General features: G+C 38.5%; 1 protein-coding gene across 7 annotated transcripts in view; it reads right to left on the bottom strand.

The window, feature by feature from the left end:
* Positions 1 to 25893, bottom strand: part of LOC120869874 (muscular LMNA interacting protein) — a 305414-nt gene that overhangs the window by 98101 nt on the left and 181420 nt on the right. For all 7 annotated transcript variants that reach the window (XM_040249174.1, XM_040249175.1, XM_040249176.1 and 4 more), the window contains exons 5-8: positions 11477 to 11548; positions 913 to 978; positions 745 to 828; positions 570 to 629 (exon numbers count right to left, since the gene is read on the bottom strand). In XM_040249174.1, the coding sequence (XP_040105108.1) occupies positions 570 to 629; positions 745 to 828; positions 913 to 978; positions 11477 to 11548 (282 nt within the window). The remainder of the gene's footprint in view (positions 1 to 569; positions 630 to 744; positions 829 to 912; positions 979 to 11476; positions 11549 to 25893) is intronic.

Below are 25893 nucleotides of genomic sequence, written 5' to 3'. Positions count from 1 at the left end.
TATTTTTTTGGCTGTTTGAGGTCTTCATTGCTGCATGTGGGCTTTCTCTAGCTGCAGCTAGCGGGAGCTACTGTCTAGTTGTGGTGCTTGGTCTTCTCATTGTGGAGGCTTCTTTTGTTGCAAAACGCAGGCTCTAGGCACACAGTCTCAGCAGTTGTGGCTTGTGAGCCCTAGAACATACACCCTTCAGTAGTTGCAGCACGCCAACTCGTCAGCTGTGGCTTGTGAGCCACAGAGCATGAATTCAGTGGTTGTAGCGCAGGGGGCTTAGTTGTCCCACAGCATGTGCACTCTTCCCACATCAGGGATCAAATCTGTGTCCCCTGCACTGGCAGGCAATTCTTATCCACTGCACCACCAGGGGACTCTCTTACTATCCTATTTTTAAAATGCTGTTTGCTAACAACAAACAAACAAAAAACACACACACAAAAAAAAAAAAAAATACAATGCTGGTTGCTGTCCACTAATTCCCCAAATCACTATTGGGCCTTGACCTTTATTTTTAAAAAATCATTAACCTAGTAACTCTTATGATTGAGTAAATTATATTAAATATATATACATACTTTGATTGTGTCAGAACCCAACAAAGTCTGTAGGGAACTTGAAGGAGAATCAGAAGAATGCTAGGAAAAAAAAAAAAAAGGACAAGCTTAGGATGCATCCAGCCTAGTCAAGCAGGGGGAAATGAAGTGAAGCGAAGCAAAGGTTTGAATTGCATGGTCTAGTCTAAGGCATTACCATAGACAAGGAATCCTGTAAGACCTTATCAATGGTAGCACAGAGCTCTTCAGTTTGCTGCCTGAGCTGTGCAGGGGAACACAACTGGAAGAATTGAAACCAGGTACTGGGTTAGCAAAGAGTTTCAGGATTGTATTTCAAAAGCAGGGGTGGATCTGAAGCCATTACCTCCAGAGGTGGGTCTAAGGTCTTGTCCTTGGAAATGCTGTCCGTCTTGGCTGGTTCGTCTAGTGCCTAGTGATAATAAATGAAATGGTTCTCATGTGAGGCTTTTAGTCAAATATGCAGAGAGTGAAGTCTGAATTCAAAGAAAGCTCTGGATGTCTCAATGTTTCCAAGAAGAGTAATCTTTGAATCATTTCATGAGCCACTGTCTGACATGGAGGCATTGCCCACAAATGTCTACATTCTGCTGTGGAACTAGTACCTCCAATATGAGAAAGCTTGTAGTTCCTATAAGCACCCCACTGGCTTTTCAAGGTAAACATTTGAGGGGCTTTTCCTTTCGGTGGGAACCTTAAAAGTTGGGACATTCGATGTTCAGCCTAAAACCTGAACTGGAAGCTGGAGTTGCCCTCCCAATTGTTTGGCACTGTACCAGGGGCGGCGTTAATGGCAAGAGTGTATCTCAGCCTTTCCTGCCAGGTTTGATCTGGGTATTTTCTTATTAATCTGAGATGTCGGAGTCACTCAGCTGGGTTCTGGATTTCTCTCGGGGGGATTTCTCCACGTGCAGTTTGCACATTCAGCCTATCACTGGGAGGAGAGGAGTTCAGAAGCCATCCAGGTTGCCATCTTGGTCTGTCTCCTTCATCATGTCTAATATTTGTGTCTACCTGCTTTTTTCTTAATCAAATTCCAGGTAGGATTATCCATTTCTAATCTCTTAACTGGACTAATTTTTGGCTTTGATCTTTGGTATACTCATTCCATTTCAGTCATTTCTGCTTATGACTCACTATTTACTTCTTTCTATAGTCTTTGTGAAAGTGAAAGTGAAGTCGCTCAGTCGTGTCCGACTTTTTGCGACCCCGTGGACTGTAGCCCACCAGGCTCCTCCGTCCATGCGATTCTCCAGGCAAGAATACTGGAGTGGGTTGCCATTTCCTTCTCCAGGGGATCTTCCCGACCCAGGGATCAAACTCAGGTCTCCCGCATTGCAGGCAGACGCCTCTAACCTCTGAGCCACCAGGGAAGCCCTCTGTCTTTGGATTTATCCTTTTTTCCCTCAAAGAATCCTTTTTGTGGCATTCTGCAAGTTGCGATATGTATATGATCACTATTATACAATGATAAACATATTTTTTAAATACTTCCATTAAGTTTCCTTAGACTTATGAGTTACTTAAAAGCAGTTTTTCTTTCTAATTTTTAGGTATATAAGTTTTTTGTCCAATTTTTAAATTACTACTTATTTAGTTAGAACCAAAGAATTTCTTCAAAATAGTAATTTCTTATGTAGTTTGAGATTTATGGTATAAGATATGATAAGTTTTATGTAAATATCCCATAATATCTATTCTCTAATTATTGACTGCAGAGTTCTATGTGTATGTGTATGTACCTATCAGATCAGAATTTTTCATTTTTTTTTCCAAATCATGCATGTTTAGCTTTATTGCCTTCTTATGCATGCTTATTAACAATTGAAATCATAAAATATGACATAATTGCTAATTTCTCCTTGTGATCTTAGCAATTTTGCTCAATGTAGTTTGAAGTCATTTTGTTAGCTACCTTCATAATTAGAAGAAGCATACCTTCTTCATGAATTAAATATTTGTATTTATGAAATGTCTCTCCATATCTGTAACAGTACTTTGGGTCTTAATCTCTATTTTGCCTGATACAATCAAATGTTTTTATTAGTACTTTTTACTATATCATTGCCTTTTTATTTCTAACTCTCTGTATCCAAACATTAGAAATCAGTGTTTTTTATGAATGTCTGGAATTCATTTCTTAATCTGATCTAATAACATCTATCTTTCAATATAAGCCAACATTTATTATCATTTGTTTCTAAAATATATTTGTTTTACCTTTGTCTCACTTTTTCTATTTAATTTTATTCATATTTTGAATTGTTTAATTGATTAAAGTTAATAAATTAAATTTACTGTAATTTATTTTTTCCCTGCACTAATTTGGATATCATGCTAGACAAGGCTAAGGTTCACCAAATTACTTCATTTTCTCAGGCAAGGATATACATTTCCTTGAACTTAAGAATTTAGGGCTTGTGACTGACTTTTCCTAAATGAATGTGAGCAAAGGTGATTCATAACTTCTGATGAAAGTCACTTAAGGGTGGATATGACTTTTCATCATTCTCTCTTTCTTCAGATACCTGAAAATGCGAGATGGAAAGAGATTACATCACTGAGCCATGTTGAATCGCCAAGTTGAGCTGTACACCATTGTGATGTGGGAGAAAATGAGTATTTATTGTGTTAAGCTAGCTCCCTTATTTCAATAACACAGAGGAAATTGTCTGGAAGCTATTTTTTCAAAATCCATTCCTTTACATTAAATAAAATATAAAACACTAGCTATGGTCACCTAAGAGAAATGCTTGAGCTTTCCTTTTTCCTACCATAAAAAAAGTATCTTTTTTCTTCTCCTCTTCCATCCTTCCTACTTAAAATTAATTATGCATAATAGATAGCAGGGAACAGAAAATATCATAAAGACAACTCCTTGCTGCTATTCAGACAATTTAATTTTTCCTTGACATGGTGTTCTAACCACTTCCTATTTACCCTGTGGGTGGGGGTGAGGGAGGGGAAGGGGTTCCCACTCTACAGTGCTAGAGACCCCCGAATATCTGACAGTGGGCGGGGGAAATTAAGCAGAGTTGAATACTCAGAGGTAGTCATGGCCCAGGGGAAGGCAGTGTGTGTCCCATCAGGGCCGCAGAAAAGCTGTGCTCAGGAAAGAGTGAACAACCAGGGGCTATGGGAGGCAGGTTTCGTAGGATCAAGTGAGATGCTCCTAGTTCCTTAGAAGACTGTGGTCACCTCATTTGAATAAGTACACACTGTACCTGGTTGGTTTGACAGGGAGGGTTGGGGGACCATGTCTGGAGAAGCAGAATGGGGAAGAGAGCTTGTAATTAAGCTATCTGAGGCCCTCCCAGTTCTACCAGATGCCAAGCACATAATACTGCGCCTTAGTTTTACGCTTTACACCACATATGGCTTCTATGATAATAATTATAGAAAAGAAAAAAGCCAGGGATTAATTATCAGAATTAGGAACACACTCCTTAGGAGAAAAGTCTGGTCCAGCCCTTCCTTGCCTCTCCACCAACACCTTCTACCCACTCCTCCCTTGCATGTTGCTCTTTAACCACAAGGGACTTGGGTTTTTGAACTTGTGTTAACCTTCTAATCACACGTCATTAACTCCACCTAGATGGATCTTTCCTCCACCGTCAGCTCACTTAGAATTCCTACTCACCCTAAAGATCTTAATCCAAGGCCTTTATAATGGCTTTTGGCATTTGAACCAGGCAAAGTCTTTCACTCCCTCCTTGAGATACCACATCATTCCACACATGATTTAAAAATACTGTATCATCATCATTCTTCGACTGTATCTCTATCCTACTGGACCACTTGTACTACTACAATTATGTAACTGTGGTATTTATCTTGGTAGCCTCAGGATACAGCATATGATAGGTCCTCAGCAAAGATATTTAGGATGAACTGGAAGGGTGAACTGACAAATAAATGGAGTTAAATGAATCATAGAAAGAATATGATTTCAATATGCCTCAGTAAAATGCTCTAGAGAAGGAGGTTGAACTCTGAATATTTTAAATAACAAATAATTTATTTTCCCACATTTCAATTAAATTTGTTTACCATCAAAGATCTGAGTATGTGATTAGTTTAATATAATGAGCAAATATTATTTTAGCCAAAATCAAATAGGGTTATTATCCTGGTTACTTCATAGGAACTTACTAAGCAAACACATCCTTTATTATACAACTTAAAACACTGATGTTTACTCAAGGAATAAAAAAACTATCTACACAGAATGCTTGGAAAATTAAGGAGGATAACTAGTATTATTAATATATCAGCAATGCTGAAACCTTGAAATGAAGACAATACTCAAATTGCATTAAAATTTGGAGGGGGGATTATTTTGAGTTTAAATAGCCTTGAAATTTTCTAGAATTGATTTTTTTATTGACAAGGAATTCTCTGTCAACTATAGCCTCTTGATCCACTCCTTCTAGCAGACTTTTTTTTCCACTGTGGTACAAAATGTATTAAAAGAACATACATTAAATCTCTATTAACATGAAGTGTAACCATAGATTGCTTTTTGACAACTTAGCAGGACTGTATTGATGTTTCTGATTCATTTTAAATGAAGTTCTCTCAGAATACTCTCCAGTAAAAGGTTTTATAAAAACATATATTTTCTACCAAATTGGAAGATAGCCAAGCAAGACATAAAGGGAACATACTTTGAATCCTATTTTTCAAGATTCTTAAGTAATGGTTAGACGTATTCTGATTAAAAGTTGTTATATTTTGCTCAGCACAACCAACTTTGGGGCCCAGTTTTTGAAAAGAGACGTAGTCTTTTTTTGACTTTAAGAAAAAAATAGTTTCTGAATTCAGTATGATTTTCTAACTAAAGGCCAAGAAACAAGAATACCATTGAAAATCAAAGTCTTCGTGAGATATGCCTACGCATCGTAACAGGTGTTCCTCGTCCAAAAGGAGCAGCTCTCATGGAACCGCAGTCGCTGTTAAGTAAGATATGTTAAACCAGCAGACTGATTAGAACCTGCTCTCTTTAAATCTGAAAACAGAATGAATTAGTTGCACTCTAAGTAGAATTAGAAAGTAAACTGTTTTCAAACAAAAAATTATGTAAAAGGACTGGTAAACTTTTTGTGATGCCATAACTTTCTAACTGGATTGGATTTCAAAAATTTCATGGGTAAGTACTGTATTTTAGTAATGATAAAATTAACCTCCCCAAAAACAATTCAGGCAGAACCCAAATGTTGCTATACTTTGTTAACCTGACCAGGAATTTGGTAGAAAAATCCTCTAACCATAAGAGATTTGCTTGATTTTCAGTCATTAATACAAAACCATTTGTAAGACTGGAGATATTCTCAGGCAAATAAATCTCATTTTGACTCTCTAGTCGGAGAATAGCTTTCAGGCCTGAAGAAAGGGGGAAAATGTATACTGTAAGCCAAAGGGGTTTCCATTATAAACGTATACTAGGAATATTTATCAGTAGATTATTTTCATGTGATTTGTTTAAAAATTTCAAGAATTGAGGAAATTTGTAGGGTTAAATATCTGTTCCTCGCACACAGAAAGAATGGATTTTTGGCAAATCATTTGGCTAGTTTCAAATCCATTCATCAAGGCCCAACAGCAAAGCCTCTGGACTTTTTCTTCATTTAATCAAGGATATCAGAAGGATGTTTCTGATTTCCAGCCGGCCCCTCCTCCACTGTAATGCACCTCCTCTCTTTCAGTAACTTAAGGAATTGTGCTGGTCTGTAAACCCTCATTCATTCAAGTCTTGTCAGAACTAAGCTATTTCCAATTCCCTTTAACTGTTCCTCATTAAAAAAAAAAAAAAGCTTTTGCTGCTCTAATTTAATGAATATTTAGACATATTTTAGCAAGTAATAAAAAAATTATCCAAAACCATCATCTCTTGCTGAATATTCCACATTATCTAATTGACATCACTGTTGCACGCTGAGTAGGGAAAAGCCAGGGGGTAATCGAATCCCACTTGAGGTCCATTTCAGCAACTTATTAGCCCTGCTGCTTTTGGAAAAGCAGTTGACATCTTGGAGCATCAAAATCCTTACTGAGTTGTGAAGATAGTGAAGCATTTAGCTCAGTGTCTGATACACTAAAGGACTCAATATGGCGGCCGTCATGGTATTCTTTAAAAGGTGCCCAGTCTAAAACCAACTTACTTTCCCTGTAACAGAAGGCCCTTTATATCTTTTCCATGGAATTAGTGTTAATGAGACTTATTCTACCCCAAAGGAAGACTCCTAAGTACCATACACTAGGTATCTTTATTTTTATAATCCTATGAGCAAAAATTTGGCTTAAAATCCTGTGAAACAAAACTGGAAATTTTAGAGACCTACCCAGGTACAAACTGAATTAATTCATTCAATGAATGCTTAACAAAAACTACTGCATTTTGTCACATTTTATAGTAGGGAAAAAGAAAAATCCAATATGTATATTTAAATATGGTTTAGTAAGTGTTTTGAAAGAGTAGTTGAGTGGTAGACAACTGCCCGAGGGCAACCAGTTAGTAGAGATTTGGGTGCTGGGCACTTCTCCACTGCTAAACAAACTGGGAACACATGTACTTCTTGAAATAACCTAAATTAAGACACTCACTCTAGTCTAGACCATATGCTTAAGTTAGTAACGAGATTTTGTTAAATTTTTAAGACATGCATTGATCTTAAAATAGTCTCACCCAAAGACATATGATTAATCAGATTGGAGTTTACAAAGTCACCTTTAAAAAAATTAAACTGGCAACTTAGAATAAAACATTTACATTGACAAGATATCTCAAATCTTTACTTTTCTATTTTTTTAGCATAGTTCTCCCTATTGTCTTTGAAACAGCTGTTTATATTCTCCTTCCACCAGGAGAAATGAAATAATTTTTCCTGTAATCTTCATTTAAATAATTCTGTAGTTTATAGGTGCTATTTATAAAATTGATCTACTCTAAAATTCTTTCAAACACACATAGGTTATGAATTAAATGCACAGTAATATCATTTGTTGGAAAAATTAGTACCTAACTGTAGCCTTGATTTTATCCTGAGAGATATTTGTGAAGAAGGCAACAGATAAACTACTTCCAAAGAAAAAAGTGTATTATTTCATGGAAAAATAGCAATCACCGTGAGACAATAAATATTCATATTATTTGATTACAAGGAAACATTCCTTTATCTTTCCTATCCTTAAAACAATTGCACAATAAAAATAATAATCCACGTATTTAGAATATAAATGTGTTTCCTTCAGTTTCACTTTTTACTTATTGCTATTGGACTTAGATGATAAGAAAAATTAGTCAATAAGAGAGAGATGTTTAACATTCTCTGAAAAGGATAACAGTACCCACATCAAGAATAAAAAATAATGTTCATATCAAAATTACTTCCTCTACAGAACTTGGTATATTGTTGAGCATATTGTAATCAGGACAGTTATGAATGCAATTCATCTGATTATTTTGTTCCTGCTTTATAATCACTTGTCTTACATCCCCATCTCGGTCTTGGAGAATATCATTATTGCAGGAGATTAAGTCAAAGACCTCGATGCCAACACATTAAAATATGAAGCCTGACATTCATCTTTTCCTGTAAAGCCTTAGTTAAGGCTTAAGCTAAAAATGCTTCCCTCCTAAACATTCATGGAGGGGAAATGATAGAAAATGGAATAAGCTATAAATCTAAGTTTCATGTGGACAATAAAATATAGAACAGAAGTACCAGATACTTCATATCCCTTGTCAACAAAATGCACTCTTTTGAAAATTACGGGCTTCATCAAGGGGTGATTAAAGCTGAAACCAGTTGGGGGATTCAATGAGAGCTTAAGGTCTAATCAGAATGGACACCTGTATTTCAATTTGGAGAAAAGTTTGCTTTAAAAAATAGTATTATCTTTTAAAGTGATTCTGGTTCCTCAATAATTATACTATATGCTATAAAACAAAATACGGTATAAAAATTCTGACTGGGGGAGAATTGCTGAACTATCTTAAGATGAAGTAAATGGGTTCATTGCATCTTCAAGGCGGTCCCCAGCATGGACCCTAACACAATACTGTAATGACACTGTGGCATCACCCTTCTTAATTGTGGCGTTCTGCATGATATGAAAGGGATCTCCGAAAAGATTCTGGGATTCAACAAATTCCAAACTACAAATCCTCCCCCAAACAGAAGAGCCTCTTATTACTATAGTCCTAATTTACCCACTCAATTCAGAAATAAGTCCCTTTGATTTTGATGGCATAGGATGAGTTCTATTGTATAAACCAGATTTATTTTTTTTAAACTACAACCATGAAAGAAACAACACAGTATCATTCAAGAAATATGACTGAAAATATATAAACTCTCATAAAATCTTGAGATAATATTTTTATGATTTACAAATTCTTAAAAGTAAAGTTTCCCATTAGGGAGTACATAACATAGGAAAGCCAACCAAAAGAAAAACAAAACCATGGAATTATAAAAGGCTCTAAAGAAAAACAAGCATCATGTTATATCCTGTGACCCTGAAGCAATTCAAGTATTTGTGGTCCAAAAACAATATCTTAGCCAAGAGACAATTACCCACATTATATAAATGTATTGTGTGCTCAGTTAGGCTAAACCCTGGTGAATAAATGCATTAGATATTTTAAATTAGATATCATGATATTTACAGATGTTGTACTAAAAACAAAAATGATAATTTTACTGAAGAGTATGTTTTATTTGAAATAAAAAACACAAACCCTCTCCTTTATGAACTTGCGTTAGGTTCAGTAAAAACCAATACCACCAAAGACGTTTATGAAATGAGTTTTGATGAAATTTGAAATTAAGCTAATCATTCTTCATTTTTAATGACTGACTGAAGCTAATGAAATATAATCCTTAAAATCCATTGAACTGAAAAAGACAGAAACTCTGAAACCAGGAAGTCTGCATGGCTGGTGAGGGAAGAGCTTCTCACACTTCTGTGAAGGCAGGCCCTTGTGAGCAGATTTTGGAAACATCCATCTAAATGGGAAGAGGGTCTATGGTGAAGGAACACTTCTACTACAACTCCACATAGTAACTCTAGACATAGGATAAGGGGCATCTGGTGACACGGTGATGGTGTCACTTCCTCAAGCCTCCAAGAATCACCCGATATTGGAAATCTCCCTTTTGGGGGGGTGGGGGGGGGTCATGCAGCATACAGGATATTAGTTCCCCAACCAAGAATTGAACCCGTGTCCCCTGCAGTGGAAAGTCAGAGTCTTAACTACTAGACCACCAGGGAATTCCCCTATGTTATCCTTCAGTGAACCATAAAAGGTCAAAATTCGGAAAAGAAGCTAGAGGAAAAAGCTACCCATCTGCCTGAAACCAAGTAACTCCCACCACAGCTCAAAGGAATCAGATATATAGAGCATACTCTGGGCCACAGTTGGATAACAGTTCGTTATCAGAGATACACAATGTAAGAGATACTGTCAACTACTGTTCATTTATACACCTCTTAGCATTCCCCACTAGCAATTCCAATTTTTTAGACAAAGGAATATACAGAATATGAGAATATACAGTTTTATTCTCCAGATCATGCTAAAATGTAGATTTTATCATGTAGATTCACAAACCAGTGGTCAAAATATCACCTGGTTGCAAACACTAACATTTGACAAATAATATTATTTGAAACTCTATAGTTGCACACACACACACAAAATGGGCTTCATGCAATCAAAGATATATTGCCTAAACAAATAGCATAAAAATAACATAGGAACTATATCATGGCATAAACTTGGTAATTGATTTCATTCATTTCCTCCACTGGGACTTCATTAGAGTCTTTGTAATGGACTTGTGAAACAAGAGGCTTTAATTTAATTTACCCACTGAAGCAGAATCCTGTAATTTTATAGTTAATGACTCTTAATAGCAAATCAAAAATGCCCTGGAGCCATGTGAAAGCAGCTGGGTCACTGGGAAGGATTTCCACCTTCTATCTCATTCATGGAGGTCAGATCAGTGAGACCGATAAAGATGTTCAGACTGTGATCGGATTTAAGAGGTTAAGTTAGGTGCTTGGCTAATGTATTTCCACCCTGTGGAAGCCACATAGTGTATTAAAGTGAAAGTGTTAGTCGCTCAGTCGTGTCCAACACTCTTTGGCCCCATGGACTGTAGCCCACTAGCTCCTCTGTCCATGGGATTCTCCAGGCAAGAATACTGGAGTGGGTTGCCATGCCCTCCTCCGGGGCATCTTCCCTACCCAGGGAGTGAAACTGCATTTCCTGGGTGTCCTGCATTGCAGGCAGATTTTTACCATCTGAGCCACCTAAGAATCACCCAGTTTGAAAGGTGTCCAGTTGCCCAGATGTAACCCCATTTTACTTCTACTCTGTTGATTGACCAATGTGAACAGAAGTGGACACCCTTAAATATTTTTTTTTAAGATTTTCTATGTGGACTTTATTTTTAAAATCTTTATTGGATTTGTATAATCCTGCTTCTGGTTTATGTCTTGGTTTTTTGCCCACGAAGCATGTGGGATCTCAGCTCCCCAACCAGGGACTGAACCCCACCTCCTGCATTGGAAAGTGAAATCTTAATCATCACGGGACCACCATCCTGGAAACACTTAAATATTAACAATTATTTAAAATTTCAAAGGACAGGGATATACTCAGAGATACATGATGTAATCAAGTTTCCCAGAGCTGCCTGACAGCTCCTACCCAGACTCTACTGATAAATTAATGATGTCTCCAATTCTATTCACCAAGATGCTTTCACCATGTCATCCTAAACTAAAAGCAGCATTTTATTTTGGTAAATGCAAAACCTGAAAACAGAAATTTTCTAAAAAACATGAGCAATCTTAGAAAACATCACCAAAATTTACTCTGCTTTTGAGCCAACACTGACCTTCTGTTCCAAAAGCAATGTGTTTGTTGGGATTGCTGCAAAAGCCTTGTAGCTGGACTTGGTCTTGTATTGCTAGAATGGGGGGTAACCAGAAAGTAAGAATGGAGTTGAAAAGGGGAAAGAATGTGACATAATTTTAGGCCAGTTCTACCAAGTTAAACGACATGTTATCAAATGAAGGAAACAATGATTATGCTTCAACAACTTGCTTTTGACAGAAAAAAATTAGCTCTTCATGTTAATGTTTTATTAGAATGAGAAGCAAAGAAATACCACAGTAAAACATCAGCCTAGGGATTATAGGCAATTATATGCTATATCGTTTCAGAGTTTAAAAACATTCCTTTTTACAAAGTTATATGTAAATTTCTCATTGGCAGTATGCCCTGACAGGAACATTATTGTATAAATATTTGGGGTATTTTTGCTTGAGTCTCAAAGGAATGTAAGTCTTTTATGGTGCTATAATTAACAAATATTGTGCCAATAAGTTTAATTGAACTTGATACATTCTCTTGCATCATTTATAAAAACAGTGATCAGAACACATAAAATCCAGCATTAATTTTTAAAAAGTAGTATTTTGAGTAGATGTTATAGCAATTTAACTCCATAACAAGAAAATTAGAAGGCCATGCTCTTGGTCTTAAATTCATTTTTTAAACTTCATCACCCTCTCTTGCACCTTCCAATACAGTGATATTAAAGAATCAAAAGATAAAATATTCCAAGTTTTAAGTAAAAGTTGGGGTAACCTAATTCAGTCTTGTAGAGTATTTGGGGTCGAGCATGAGTAAACTGTAGAAATCAGGATCACAGACATAATCAAAATCCCAGTGTTGACATTGCTCTGGGTACCAAGTTCAAGGTTCCTCTCACTTCAAAAGCTCCTATCTCAGGCAGCCTCCCCACCGGCCCCAAAGCTGTGGGAACTGGCACACAGCACCGGGCTGTCTTCATCCCCTGCAAGCAAACCAAAGGGTCTACAGAAGACAGAGCAATCAAGTAAAACAAAAAAATGCCAGGGACGGAAGAAGCAACGCTTCAGCCCCTTCAAGCCCTGAGTCTCTCTGTTGACCTGGTACAGTGAGCCCCCTACATATGAACAAGTTCCGTTCCAAGAGAGCATTGGTAAGTTCAGTTTGTTTGTAAGTCCAACTAAATTAGCCTAGATACTCAACTGACACATTTGGCTATATAGTACTGTACTATAATAGGTTTGTAATACTTTTCATACAAATAAAATGCACATTAAAAACACAAAAAATGAAACATTTTTGAATTTACAGTACAATTCCTTGAAAGGTTCAGTAGTACAGTACAACAGCTGGGATATAGGGGCTGGCATGAACATTCACATCTTTCAAAGGTTGAAACCTGAAGGTTCATATGTAGGGGACTTACTGTACTGCTACAGTCTCCAGAAAATAACATATTTAGATTAAGGATTGAAGCAAAATACCACCTCAACATGGAAAATAAGAGCCAACATCTATAACTAGGCAGATAACACGCATTGCCTCATTTAATTTTGCAGAATCCCTATAGCTAAACAATCATTAAGCAAAGGCTATGTGGTGAGTTCAGATGACTCATCTAAGACCACAGCCCATATAAAATCTAAAAGATTTGGAATTCAGTCCACCAGGCCCATATTTCTCAATAAGATATCTTCTTCCAAGGAATATCTAAACAGATAAATAATGCAGAAAAAATGTTATTAATACTCCACAGTGATTTTGTGGGTATTTAATTGCAACAATAGTTGCAATAATAACTAACAATCACTACAAGCTAGGTAAACTCTAAAATCTTACTGTGTATTATCTCCCTGAGTTATCAAAACAAACCTATGACATAGATACTATATTACGTTCACTTTATATATGGAAACTAAAAGACTTCCCTAATAGCTCAGTTGGTAAAGAATCCGCCTGCAATGCAGGAGACCCCGGTTCTACTCCTGGGTCATCAAGATCCTCTGGAGAAGGGATAGGCTACCCACTCCAGTATTCTGGCCTGGAGAATTCCATGGACTGTATAGTCCATGGGGTCGCAAAGAGTCAGACATGACTGAGCGACTTTCACTTCAAAGCAGAGAGACGTTAAGAAAGAACTTATCTAAGGTCACTAGCTACTAAATCACAGCTGGGATTTGGACATGGGTGCTCCAGGTCAACAACCATGACTCATCTACCATAGGACCTCACCTCATCTTTCAGGGTGCATAATTATTTACAACCTTTGCTCTCCTATCCTCAGCTGCTCTAAAGAATATAGCTGAAAAGCTTGGTCAGAGCAATATCTTGCTATTATACACATAATGCCATATAATACTAGAATCAGAAGTGAAATTGAAGGCAATTTGGTCCAACCCCCTTAGCCAAAGCATGAATCTCTCTGATCCCTTGTTCAGCCATACCTCCCAAGGTAGCACGTTTAGTTCTGTTAGAATTAGTACAAAATTCTCCATTATATTGAGACAAAATATGCTTCTGCTAACTTACTCCTACAGGACGTTGGTCCTTTTTTTCCCTGTTTGACTAGGAACTCTCTTCTGTGTGATTGTTATACTGCTGTTTCTATCAACCTTTTCCTTACTGATCCTCAACTGAAGAACTCCACTATCATTTTCCTCTGTCAATATTCCTTTAACATTTTTAAATTTAAATTTTGATTTTATATTAGAGTATACTTGATTTACAGTGTTGTATTTAAAAAATGATACAAATGATCTTATTTAGAAAACAGAAGCAGATTGACAGAATTTGAAAACATTTACCTTTACCAAATTTGAAAATTTATGTTTACCAAAGGGGAAAGGTGTGGGGAAGGATAAATTAGGAGTGTGGGATTAACATATACACACTACTATATGTAAAATTTTAAAAGGTATGTTTAACTAGATGTATTTTTAACACAAGGCAGAATATCATCATCATTTACATGATATTGACAATAAACTCAATTAATACAGTGAAGATAATAATCATAGGAATTGTCTCCTTGGTTTTTGTGGTATGTTTAGAATACAGAAGAGAGTGAAATTGAAGTCATTTTATATATTATTGGATCACAGTGACTATGCTATAACCTAAAATTCCAATTTCTTTCTATTTTTTAAAATTAATTATTTTAATTGGTGGCTAATTACAATATTGCAGTGGTTTTGCCATACATCGACATGAGTCAGCCACGGGCGTACAGGTGTCTCCTCATCCAGAACTCCCCCTCCAACTCACTCCCCACCCCCATGGAGAACAGTGTGGAGAGGCCTTAAAAAACTGGAAATAGAACTGCCATACAACCCAGCAATCCCACTGCTGGGCATACACACAGAGGAAACCAGAATTGAAAGAGATACATGTACCCCAATGTTCATTGCAGCGCTGTTTACAATAGCCAGGACGTGGAAGCAACCTAGATGTCCATTGGCACATGAATGGATAAGGAAATTGGGGTACACAGACACAGTGGAATATTACTCTTTCATTTCTTTTTAACATTTGGTTTATATTTGGTTTATCATTGTAAACTGTAAAGATAATAATTTTATGTTATTTCATGAACCATTTTTATCTTCATTCAAGTCACAAATTATGGATAGAAAGCTCTTGCCTACTGGATTCTGCCAACCTGGTGGGCATTGATCCATCTTGTAAATTTACTTGGATACAGCAGTCCAACTAGCAGAGTCATTCAACAAATTATTATTATCTACTCTGTCAATTGTATTGTTCTAAATATTAGAGATTCAGCAGTAAACAAAACTCACAAGACTTTACTCTCTAGAGTTGACATCTCATTGAACTGAAACAAACAATAAATAATTAATAAAGAAAAGTCCTAGAAAGATAAATAATATTCAGAAAATTAAAGTAAAATGATGAGATAGAGAGTGATCTCAAGGATGCTTTGGATTAAGCATTCAGAACAAGTGGGAATTCACAGGAATACATCACTAGACCTCTAATAGGTCTAGTGGAAGATAGGAAAAAAGGAAGATATCTTTTTTTGTTCATGATATCATGAGAGACATCACAAAAGCTGGAAACTGGAAGGCATTCAACAAATGTCTATTGCTTTAAGAAAATCTCTCACTTCCAGTTATAGTTGTTTTTGTAAACATTCACAAACTAAGAACTTGCCATAATATTCAGAATTTACCTTGGAATTTTGTGCGAAAAAAAAAATTGCTTGGTTCTCTTTTCTGGTAAATCTCTTCCATAATTTACAATAGTTTTGCAATAGAAGTCAAAATTTCATCTTTCTTTTTATGTCATACAATTTTTCTAGACCAGGAGATTATACTTCTTTACAGCAACCAGATGTCCTTTCTCGTACTTCATCCATCTGGAGCGTTATGCATCTCTAAGATAGATGTTCCCTTCATGGATCAAGGCAAATTGAACATGGTAAAGTAGGAAAGAGCAAGATTGAATATCAACATATTAAGAATCAAGGGAGTTCCAGAAAAACATCTATTTTTGCTTCGTTGACTATGCCAAAGCGTTTGACTCTGTGGATCACAACAAACTGGAAAATTCTTAAAGACAACCCTACCTATTTCCTGAGAAATCTGTGTGCAGGTCAAGAAGCAACAGTTAAAACGAGACATGGGACAATGGACTGCTTCAAATAGGGAAAGGAGTATGTCAAGGCTGTATACTGTCACCCTATTTATTTAACTTATATGCAGAGTACATCAAGCGAAATTCTGGGCTGGATGAATCTCAAGCCGGAGTCAAGACTGCCTGGAGAAATATCAATAACCTCAGACATGCAAATCACACCACCTTTATGGAAGAAATGCAAAAGGGCAAAATGGCTGTCTGAGGAGGCCTTACAAATAGCTCAGAAAAACAGAAGCTAGAGGCAAAGGGGAAAAGAAAAGATATCATTTGAATGCAGAGTTCCAAAGAATAGCAGAGAGAGAGAAGAAAGCCTTCCTCAGTGATCAATGCAAAGAAATAAAAGAAAACAATAGAATGGTAAAAACCAGAGATTTCTTCAAGAAAATTAGAGATACCAAGGGAATATTTCATGCAAAGATGGGCACAATAAAGGACAGAAATGGTATGGATCAAGACAAGCAGAAGATATAAAGAAGAGGTGGCAAGAATACATAGAAGAACTACAGAAAAAAGATCTTCATGACCCAGATAACCATGATGGTGTGATCACTCACCTACAGCCAGACATCCTGGAATGAGAAGTCAACTGGACCTTAGGAAGCATCACCATGAACAAAGCTCGTGGAGGTGACGGGATTCCAGTTGAACTATTTGAATTCCTAAAAGATGATGCTGTGAAAGTGCTGCACTCAAATTGCCAGCAAATTTGGAAAACTCACCACTGGTCACAGGACTGGAAAAGGTCACTTTTCATTCCAATCCTAAAGAAAGGCAATACCAAAGAATGCTCAAGCTACCACACAATTGCACTCATCTCACACGCTAGCTAAGTAAGGCTCACAATTCTCCAAGCCAGGCCTCAACAGTACATGAACCATGAACTTCCAGATGTTCAAGCTGGATTTAGAAAAGGCAGAAGAACCAGAGATGAACTTGCCAACATCCACTGGATCATCGAAAAAGCAAGAGAATTCCAGAAAAACTTCTATTTCTCTTTTACTGATTTTGCCAAAGCCTTTAACTGTGTAGGTCACAACAATCTGTGGAAAGTTCTGAAAGATGTGGGAATACCAGACCACCTGACCTGCCTCCTGAGAAACCTGTATGCAGGTCAAGAAGCAACAGTTAGAACCGGACATGGAACAACAGACTGGTTCCAAATTGGGAAACGTCAAGGCTCTATATTTTCACCCTGCTTATTTAACTTATATGCAGAGTATATCATGCGAAATGCCAGGCTGAATGAAGCACAAGGTGGAATCAAGATTGCCAGGAGAAATAATAACCTCAGATATGCAGATGATACCACCCTTAAGGCAGAAAGTGAAGAGGAACTATAGAGCCTCTTGATTTGGAAAAGCTGGCTTAAAACTCAACATTCAAAAAACTTAGATCATGGCATCTGGTCCAAACACTTCATGGCAAATAGATGGGGAAACAGTGGAAACAATGACAGATTTTATTTTCTTGGGTTCCAAAATCACTGCAAATGGTGACTGAAGCCATGAAATTGAAAGATGCTTGTTCCGTGGAAGAAAAGCTATGACCAAGCTGCTGCTGCTGCTGCTAAGTTGCTTCAGTCATGTCCGACTCTGTGCGACCCCATAGATGGCAGCCCACCCGGCTCTCCCGTCCCTGGGATTCTCCAGGCAAGACAGCATATTAAAAAGCAGAGACATTACTTTGCCAACAAAGGTCTGCCTAGTTAAGGCTATAGTTTTTCCAGTAGTCATGTATGGATGTGAGAGTTGAACTATAAAGAAAGCTGAGCACTGAAGAATTGATGCTTTTGAACTGTGATGTTGGAGAAGACTCTTGAGAGTCTCTTGGACTGCAAGAGATCCAACCAGTCCATCCTAAAGGAGATCAGTCCTGAATATTCATTGGAAGGACTGATGTTGAAGCTGAAACTCCAATACTTTGGCCACCTGATATGAAGAACTAACTCATTAAAAAGACTCTGAGGCTAGGAAAGATTGAAGGTGGGAGGATAAGGGGACAAGAGAGGATGAAATGGTTGGTTGGCATCACTGACTTGATGGACATGAGTTTGAGCAAGCTCCAGGAGTTGATGATGGATAGGAAAGCTTGGTGTACTGCAGTCCATGGGGTTGCAAAGAATCTCATATGACTAAGCAACTGAACTGAACTGAATTGAATGGCAGAAAGTGAAGATAAACTAAAGAGCCTCTTAATGAAGGTGAAAGAGAAGAGTGAAAAAGCTTGCTTGAAACTCAACATTAAGAAAACTAATGGCATCTGGTCCAATCACTTCGTGGCAAATATATTGGGAAAAGGTGGAAACAGTGAAAATTTTTATTTTCTTGAACCCCAAAATCACTGCAAATGGTGAGTGCACCTATGAAATTAAAAGACACCTGCTCCTTGGAAGAAAAGGTAAGACAAACCTAGACAGCATATTAAAAAGCAAAGACATCATTTTGCCAACAAAGGTGCATATAGTCAAAGCTACAGTTTTTCTAGTAGACATGTATAGATTGTGAGAGTTGGACCATAAAGAAGGCTGAGCACAGAAGAACTGAAGCTTTCGAACTGTGGTGCTAGAAAAGACCCCTGATTGTCCCTTGGACTCCAAGGAAATCAAATCAGTGAATCCGAAAGGAAATAAGTCTTGAATATTCATTGTAAGGACTGAGGCTGAAGTTGAAGTTCCAATACTTTGGCTACCTGTTGAGAAGAGCCAACACTTTTGAACAGACCCTGATGCTGGGAAAGACCAAAGGCAAAAGGAGAAAGGGGCAGCAACAGATGAGATGGCTAGATAGCATCACTGACTCTTATTGCCATAAGAGATGCCTTTTATGTTCACTATATTTCCTCTGTGTTTTCTTAACAATATTCTAATTTGGAACATATTTCTTCTTCAGGATTTCAAGGCTTCCAGGTATTAAATCAAATATATTGACTTCTCATCTTTGGTTTAAAATTACAAGTCCCTCCAATCACTGTTATTATAACTCAAATAATAATAATAGGCTGTAATATTACAGACTGAAATCACCATTAACAAATCATACAAGGTAGAACCAACTAGGCTGACTGTGAATCCAGCAAAAAAATCAATGATAACTATTATATCTCTTCAATTTGTAATCTATGCTTTCAGCCATCATCCAGTAAATATTCCTTAAGTATCTACTACATGACGGGCACAGGGCAAAGTTTAGGTTTAAAAAAAGAACTGGCATTTTGTATGGAAGTTTATCAGAGCTAATTCTATTTATAGGCAATGCTAGATATTGCAACATAAATCCTGGGTAGGAAGATGAGGATGGCAAGAACACCCTTCCCCTTCAGAAAATATTTCCCACCACTATTGCCACCATCACCCCTTCACTGTGTGTGTGTGTGTGTGTGTGTGTGTGCTAAGTCACTTCAGTTGTGTCAGAGTTTTGCAACCCTACGGATTGTAGCCTGCCAGGCTCTTGTGTCCATGGGACTCTCCAGGCAATAATACTGGAGTGGATTGCCATGCCCTCCTCCAAGGTATCTTCCCAACCCAGCATTCGAACCCGTGTCTCTTACATCTCCTGCATTAGCAGGCAGGTTCTTTACCTCTAGTGCCACCTGGGAAGCCCAGGTAAAAGTGTTAGTCACTCAGTTGTGCCCAACTCTGTGGACCCTATGGACTGTAGCCCACTAGGCCCTTCTGTCCATGAGCTTTCCCAGGCTAGAATACTGGAGTGGGTAGCCATTCCCTTCTCCAATGGATGTTCCTGACCCAGGGATTGAACCCAGGTCTCCTGCACTGTAGGCAGATTCTTTAGTGTCTGAGCCAGCAGGGAAGCCAGCACCCCCCCATCACTGACACGTTAAATTCACCATAGGCTTTAGTAATAAAGAGCTATGCGACCTCAAAACAAACTGTGCTACTTGCCTTGAGAATCAGGGATTGGAACTTATGATTATGCTTTAAGTACAGTCTGAGAGCATCACTCCAAATGTATGCCTCCTGCTCCCCAGGGACCATGTTTACACTGCCCCAGTTAGAGTCTCCCTGAGTCGAAAGCTCAAGCCAAGCCCTGATCCAATTCACAGAAGAAGGCTGCCCAGGCACGTCCCTTACCTCTGCATCACTGGCAGAACACAAGGTCCACACTGAGCCTGATAACTGAAGTGCTGTGGGCGGAGCGGGCTGGCTGTAGACAACGGCCAGGCAGAGAAGGTGCAAACTACCAGGGGAAGTTCCCCGGACAGTTCTTCCCAGGTCCCTTCTCCATGGCCAATTTATTTTTTTGTGTTTCTAGCAAGTGTATAGCATTTATTTTATTGCATTACAAGATTCTGCCATCCTTATTAGCCTCATAGGTCATTTAGAGGAGAGATTTTATATTATTTCCAACACCTAGTACCAACCTGGCAAAGAACAAATGTTCAGCAAATATTTGTTGACTTAAATTGAAGTAAATTACAGTAAGATTCAGGAGGTATAAAAAAACCCAAAATTTTAATTCCTCATCTGCTGTTCAAGTCTTAGAAAAGTCTCTTTGAGTTAAATTGCACAATCATCCCTTAGTAAAAATGCAAAACTCCCTGAGGAGTAAAAAAGGGCTTTGGTCAATCATTGTCACTTGAGTGTGAATCCTTCCTAATATGAGTTTGGAAAAGCTAGGTGAAGAGATGCAAAAGAATGGGATACAGAATTGGTTAGTTCTGAGATGTCAGGGATGTGACAATCTTGAAAACCTAGAATCCCCAGAAAGGTGCCAAGGTGGAAGAGGTAGAGAAGACAGTGAGACAAAAACAGAAAAAGGAAACAAAAAGACACCCATGTCTAGTCCCAGCTATTTTAATGACATTTTACATACAGCTGGCTTTGATCATGGCTGAATGTTTGCTAATCTACCTACAAGATATACCCAGAAATATTATCTTCTCCTTCACTGCCACCAGAGCCACCATCATCCATCACTCCCCCACCCCCAGGTGGTTGCAATATTTTCCTAAGGTCTCCTATTTTCCCTCTCACCCTCTAACGGTCACAGCACAGCAGCCAGATAGATTGAATTGTGTCAAATGAATGAAACTGGGTCATTTGTAGAGATGTGGATGGACCTAGAGACTGGTGTACGGAGTGTCACAAAGAGAAAAACAAATGCTTTTTATATTAAATATATTAAAATGTATAAGTGGAATCTAGAAAAATGGTACAGATGATCTAATTTGCAAAGCAGAAATAGAGACAGACATAGAAAACAAATATATGGATACCAAGTGGGGAAGGGGGGTGGGAAGAATTGGGAGATTGGGATTGACGTATATATATACTATTGATAACTATAAGATACAAAACTAACTAATGAGAACCTATTGTATAGTCTAGGGAACTGAACTCAGTGCTATGTGGTGACCTAAATGGGAAGGAAATCAAAAAAAAGAGGGGTTATATATGTATATGTGTGACTTCCCAGGTGGCTCAGTGGTAAAGAATCTGCCTGCAATGCAGAAGACGTGGGTTCTGTCCCTGAGTTAGGAAGATCCCCTGGAGAAGAAAATGACAACCCTCTCCAGTATTCTTGCCTGGGAAATCCCATGGACAGAGGAACCTTGTGTGGGCTATAGTCCATGGGGTCGAGAGAGTCAGACTTCACTTAGTGACTAAACAACAATGTGTCTATGTATAGCTGATTCACTCTGCTGGACAGTAGAAACTAACACAACATTGAAAAGCAACTACACTCCAGTAAAATTTAAATAAATTTAAAAAATGAAAAATTCCAATGGTTTCCTGACTTACTCAAATTAAACATCAAAGATTTAGCATAGTAAAGAGTCCGAAATACAGTACTTGGATGCAATCTCAAAAACAACAGAAAGATCTCTGTTCATTTCCAAGACAAACCATTCAATATCACAGTAATCCAAGTCTATGCCCCAACCAGTAACACTGAAGAAACTGAAGTTGAACAGTTCTATGAAGACCTACAAGATCTTTAGAACTAACACCAAAAAAAAAAAAAAAAATGTCCTTTTCATTATAGGGGATTGGAAAGCAAAAGTATGAACTCGAGAAAAACCTGGAGTAACAGGCAAATTTGGCCTTGGATACAGAATGAAGCAGGGCAAATCTAATAGTTTTTCCAAGAGAATGCACTGGTCATAGTAAACACCCTCTTCCAACTACATAAGAGATGACTCTACACATGGACATCACCAATTGGTCAACACCTAAATCAGATTGATTATATTCTTTGCAGCCAAAGATGGATAAGCTCTATACAGTAAGCAAAAACAAGACCGGGAGCTGACTGTGGCTCAGATCATGAACTCCTTATTGCCAAATTCAGACTTAAATTGCTCAAACTACCACACAATTGCACTCATCTCACACACTAGTAAAGTAATGCTCAAAATTCTCCAAGACAGGCTTCAGTAATACGTGAACTGTGACTTCCTGATGTTCAAGCTGGTTTTAGAAAAGGCAGAGGAATCAGAGATCAAATTGCCAACATCTGCTGGATCATGGAAAAAGCAAGAAAGTTCCAGAAAAACATCTATTTCTGCTTTATTGACTATGCCAAAGCCTTTGACTGAGTGGATCACAATAAACTGTGGAAAATTCTGAGAGAGACGGGAATATCAGACCACCTGACCTGCCTCTTGAGAAATCTGTATGCAGGTCAGGAAGCATCAGTTAGAACTGGACATGGAACAACAGACTGGTTCCAAATAGGAAAAAGAGTACATCAAGGCTATATATTGTCACCCTGCTTATTTAACTTATATGCAGAGTACATCATGAGGAACGCTGGGCTGGAAGAAACACAAGCTGGAATCAAGACTGCTGGGAGAAATATCAATAACCTCAGATATGCAAATAACACCACCCTTATGGCAGAAAGTGAAGAGGAACTCAAAAGCCTCTTGATGAAAGTGAAAGAGGAGAGTGAAAAAGTTGGCTTAAAGCTCAACATTCAGAAAACGAAGATCATGGCATCTGGTCCCATCACTTCATGAGAAATAGATGGGCAAACAGTGGAAACAGTGTCAGACTTTATTTTGGGGGGCTCCCAAATCACTGCAGATGGTGACTGCAACCATGAAATTAAAAGATGCTTACTTCTTGGAAGGAAAGCTATGATCAACCTAGATAGCATATTCAAAAGCAGAGACATTACTTTGCCGACTAAGGTCCATCTAGTCAAGGCTATGGTTTTTCCAGTGGTCATGTATGGATGTGAGAGTTGGACTGTGAAAAAAGCTGAGTGCCAAAGAATTGATGCTTTTGAACTGTGGTGTTGGAGAAGACTCTTGAGAGTCCCTTGGACTGCAAGGAGATCCAACCAGTCCATTCTGAAGGAGATCAGCCCTGGGATTTCTTTGGAAGAAATGATGCTGAAGCTGAAATTCCAGTACTTTGGCCACCTCCTGCGAAGAGTTGACTCATTGGAAAAGACTCTGATGCTGGAAGGGATTGGGGGCAGGAGGAGAATGGGATGACCGGGGATGAGATGGCTGGATGGCATCATGGACTCGATGGACGTGAGTCTGAGTGAACTCCGATGGTGATGGACAGGGAGGCCTGGCATGCTGCGATTCATGGGGTCGCAAAGAGTCGGACACGACTGAGTGACTGAACTGAACTGAACTGAGGGAAAACTACTAGACCATTCAGGTATGACCTAAATCAACCAACCTAGATAGCATATTGAAAAGCAGAGACATAACTTTGCCAACAAAGGTCCGTCTAGTCAAAGCTATGGTTTTTCCAGTGGTCATGTATGGATGTGAGAGTTGGACTGTGAAGAAAGCTGAGCACCAAAGAATTGATGCTTTTGAACTGCGGTGTTGGAGAAGACTCTTGAGAGTCCTTTGGACTGTAAGATGATCCAATCAGTCCATTCTGAAGATCAGCCCTGGGATTACTTTAGAGGGAATGATGCTGAAGCTGAAACTCCAGGACTTTGGCCACCTCATGCGAAGAGTTGACTCATTGGAAAAGAATCTGATGCTGGGAGGGATTGGGGGCAGGAGGAGAAGGGGATGACTGAGGATGAGATGGCTGGATGGCATCACTGAGTCAATGGACGTGAGTCTGAGTGAACTCTGGGAGTTGGTGATGGACAGGGAGGCCTGGAGTGCTGCAATTCATAGGGTCGCAAAGAATCCCTTTGCTGCACATCTGAAACTAACACAATATTGTAAATCAACTATGCATCAGTAAAAATAAATAAAATAAAATATATTGAAGACTTAGAAGTGGTCCACGAGTCCTCCTAGGACCAAGCTCTCCCAGTTACATCTCCATCTGACAACCTCAGCTTACCCCACGCACTCTACTTTTGCCACACTGGTTCCCTATCTGTTCTTTGTACCAGCCCAGTGGTCTGTGGCCGCAGGAATTTTTCCTGACTATACTCTCTCAAGAAGCATCACCTCCATGGATGTCACCCTTTCAAAGAAACCTATCTGCACCACCCAGTATAAATTTATGAAAACCACCACCTCTTACCCTGATAGACTTTTCTCCATACCACTTATGATCTTCTCATAGACAAGAAAATTTACTAATTGAGGAGGGAGGGTCATATCTCTCTCACCGTAGATTATAAATGTTCTTCCAGCAGGCATTTTGTGCAATGTTGGTTCAATATCTTCACAACTTTGAAACGTATATATAATAAGCACTCAATACATATTGATTGTAGGAATGAGTGATTTGTTTTGATCCCAGATTAACCATTTTTCCTCACTGAGGTATATTTCATGTTGTTTTTATCCCAGATTACATGAGGATCAGCAGCAATGGAGAAAGTCACATAGAAGCTTACCACCAAGTTTCCAGTATGATATATTTGGAAAGGTTATGATGCCTCAAAGGAATGAGAGTTTATAAATAAAACATCAGCTATAAAAGTTCAGGAAATATCAAAAAGCTCCCAAATGATTATCTAAATAAGCTATGTGCCCAGATAGCATTCAAGCCAGGGCAGCCATACGACTGGACCCTCACAGAGCTCCAGGCCATCATCAGTTCAGTTCAGTTCAGTCACTTAGTCGTGTCCAACTCTGCGACCCCATGAATCTCAGCATGCCAGGCCTCCCTGTCCATCACCAACTCCCAGAGTTCAGTCAGACTCACGTCCATCGAGTCCGTGATGCCATCCAGCCATCTCATCCTCTGTCGTCCCCTTCTCCTCCTGCCCCCAATCCCTCCCACCATCACAGTTGTTTCCAATGAGTCAACTCTTTGCATGAAGTGGCCAAAGTACTGGAGTTTCAGCTTCAGCATCATTCCTTCCAAAGTAATCCCAGGGCTGATCCCCTTCAGAATGGACTGGTTGGATCTCCTTGCAGTCCAAGGGACTCTCAAGAGTCTTCTCCAACACCACACTTCAAAAGCATCAATTCTTTGGTGCTCAGCTTTCTTCACAGTCCAACTCTCACATCCATACATGACCACAGGGAAAACCATAGCCTTGACTAAATGGACATTTGTTGGCAAAGTAATGTCTCTGCTTTTGAATATGCTATCTAGGTTGGTCATAACTTTTCTTCCAAGGAGTAAGCATCTTTTAATTTCATGGCTGCAGTCACCATCTGCAGTGATTTGGGAGCCCCCCAAAATAAAGTCTGACACTGTTTCCACTGTTCGCCCATCTATTTCCCATGAAGTGATAGGACCAGATGCCATGATGTTCATTTTCTGAATGTTGAGCTTTAAGCCAACTTTTTCACTCTCCTCTTTCACTTTCATCAAGAGACTTTTGAGTTCCTCTTCACTTTCTGCCATAAGGGTGGTGTCATCTGCATATCTGAGGT

The sequence above is a fragment of the Oryx dammah genome, unplaced genomic scaffold (assembly GCF_014754425.2).
Source record: "Oryx dammah isolate SB20612 unplaced genomic scaffold, SCBI_Odam_1.1 HiC_scaffold_11, whole genome shotgun sequence".
Classification (NCBI taxonomy): domain Eukaryota; kingdom Metazoa; phylum Chordata; class Mammalia; order Artiodactyla; family Bovidae; genus Oryx; species Oryx dammah.
This window is presented reverse-complemented; position numbering and strand designations above follow the sequence as displayed.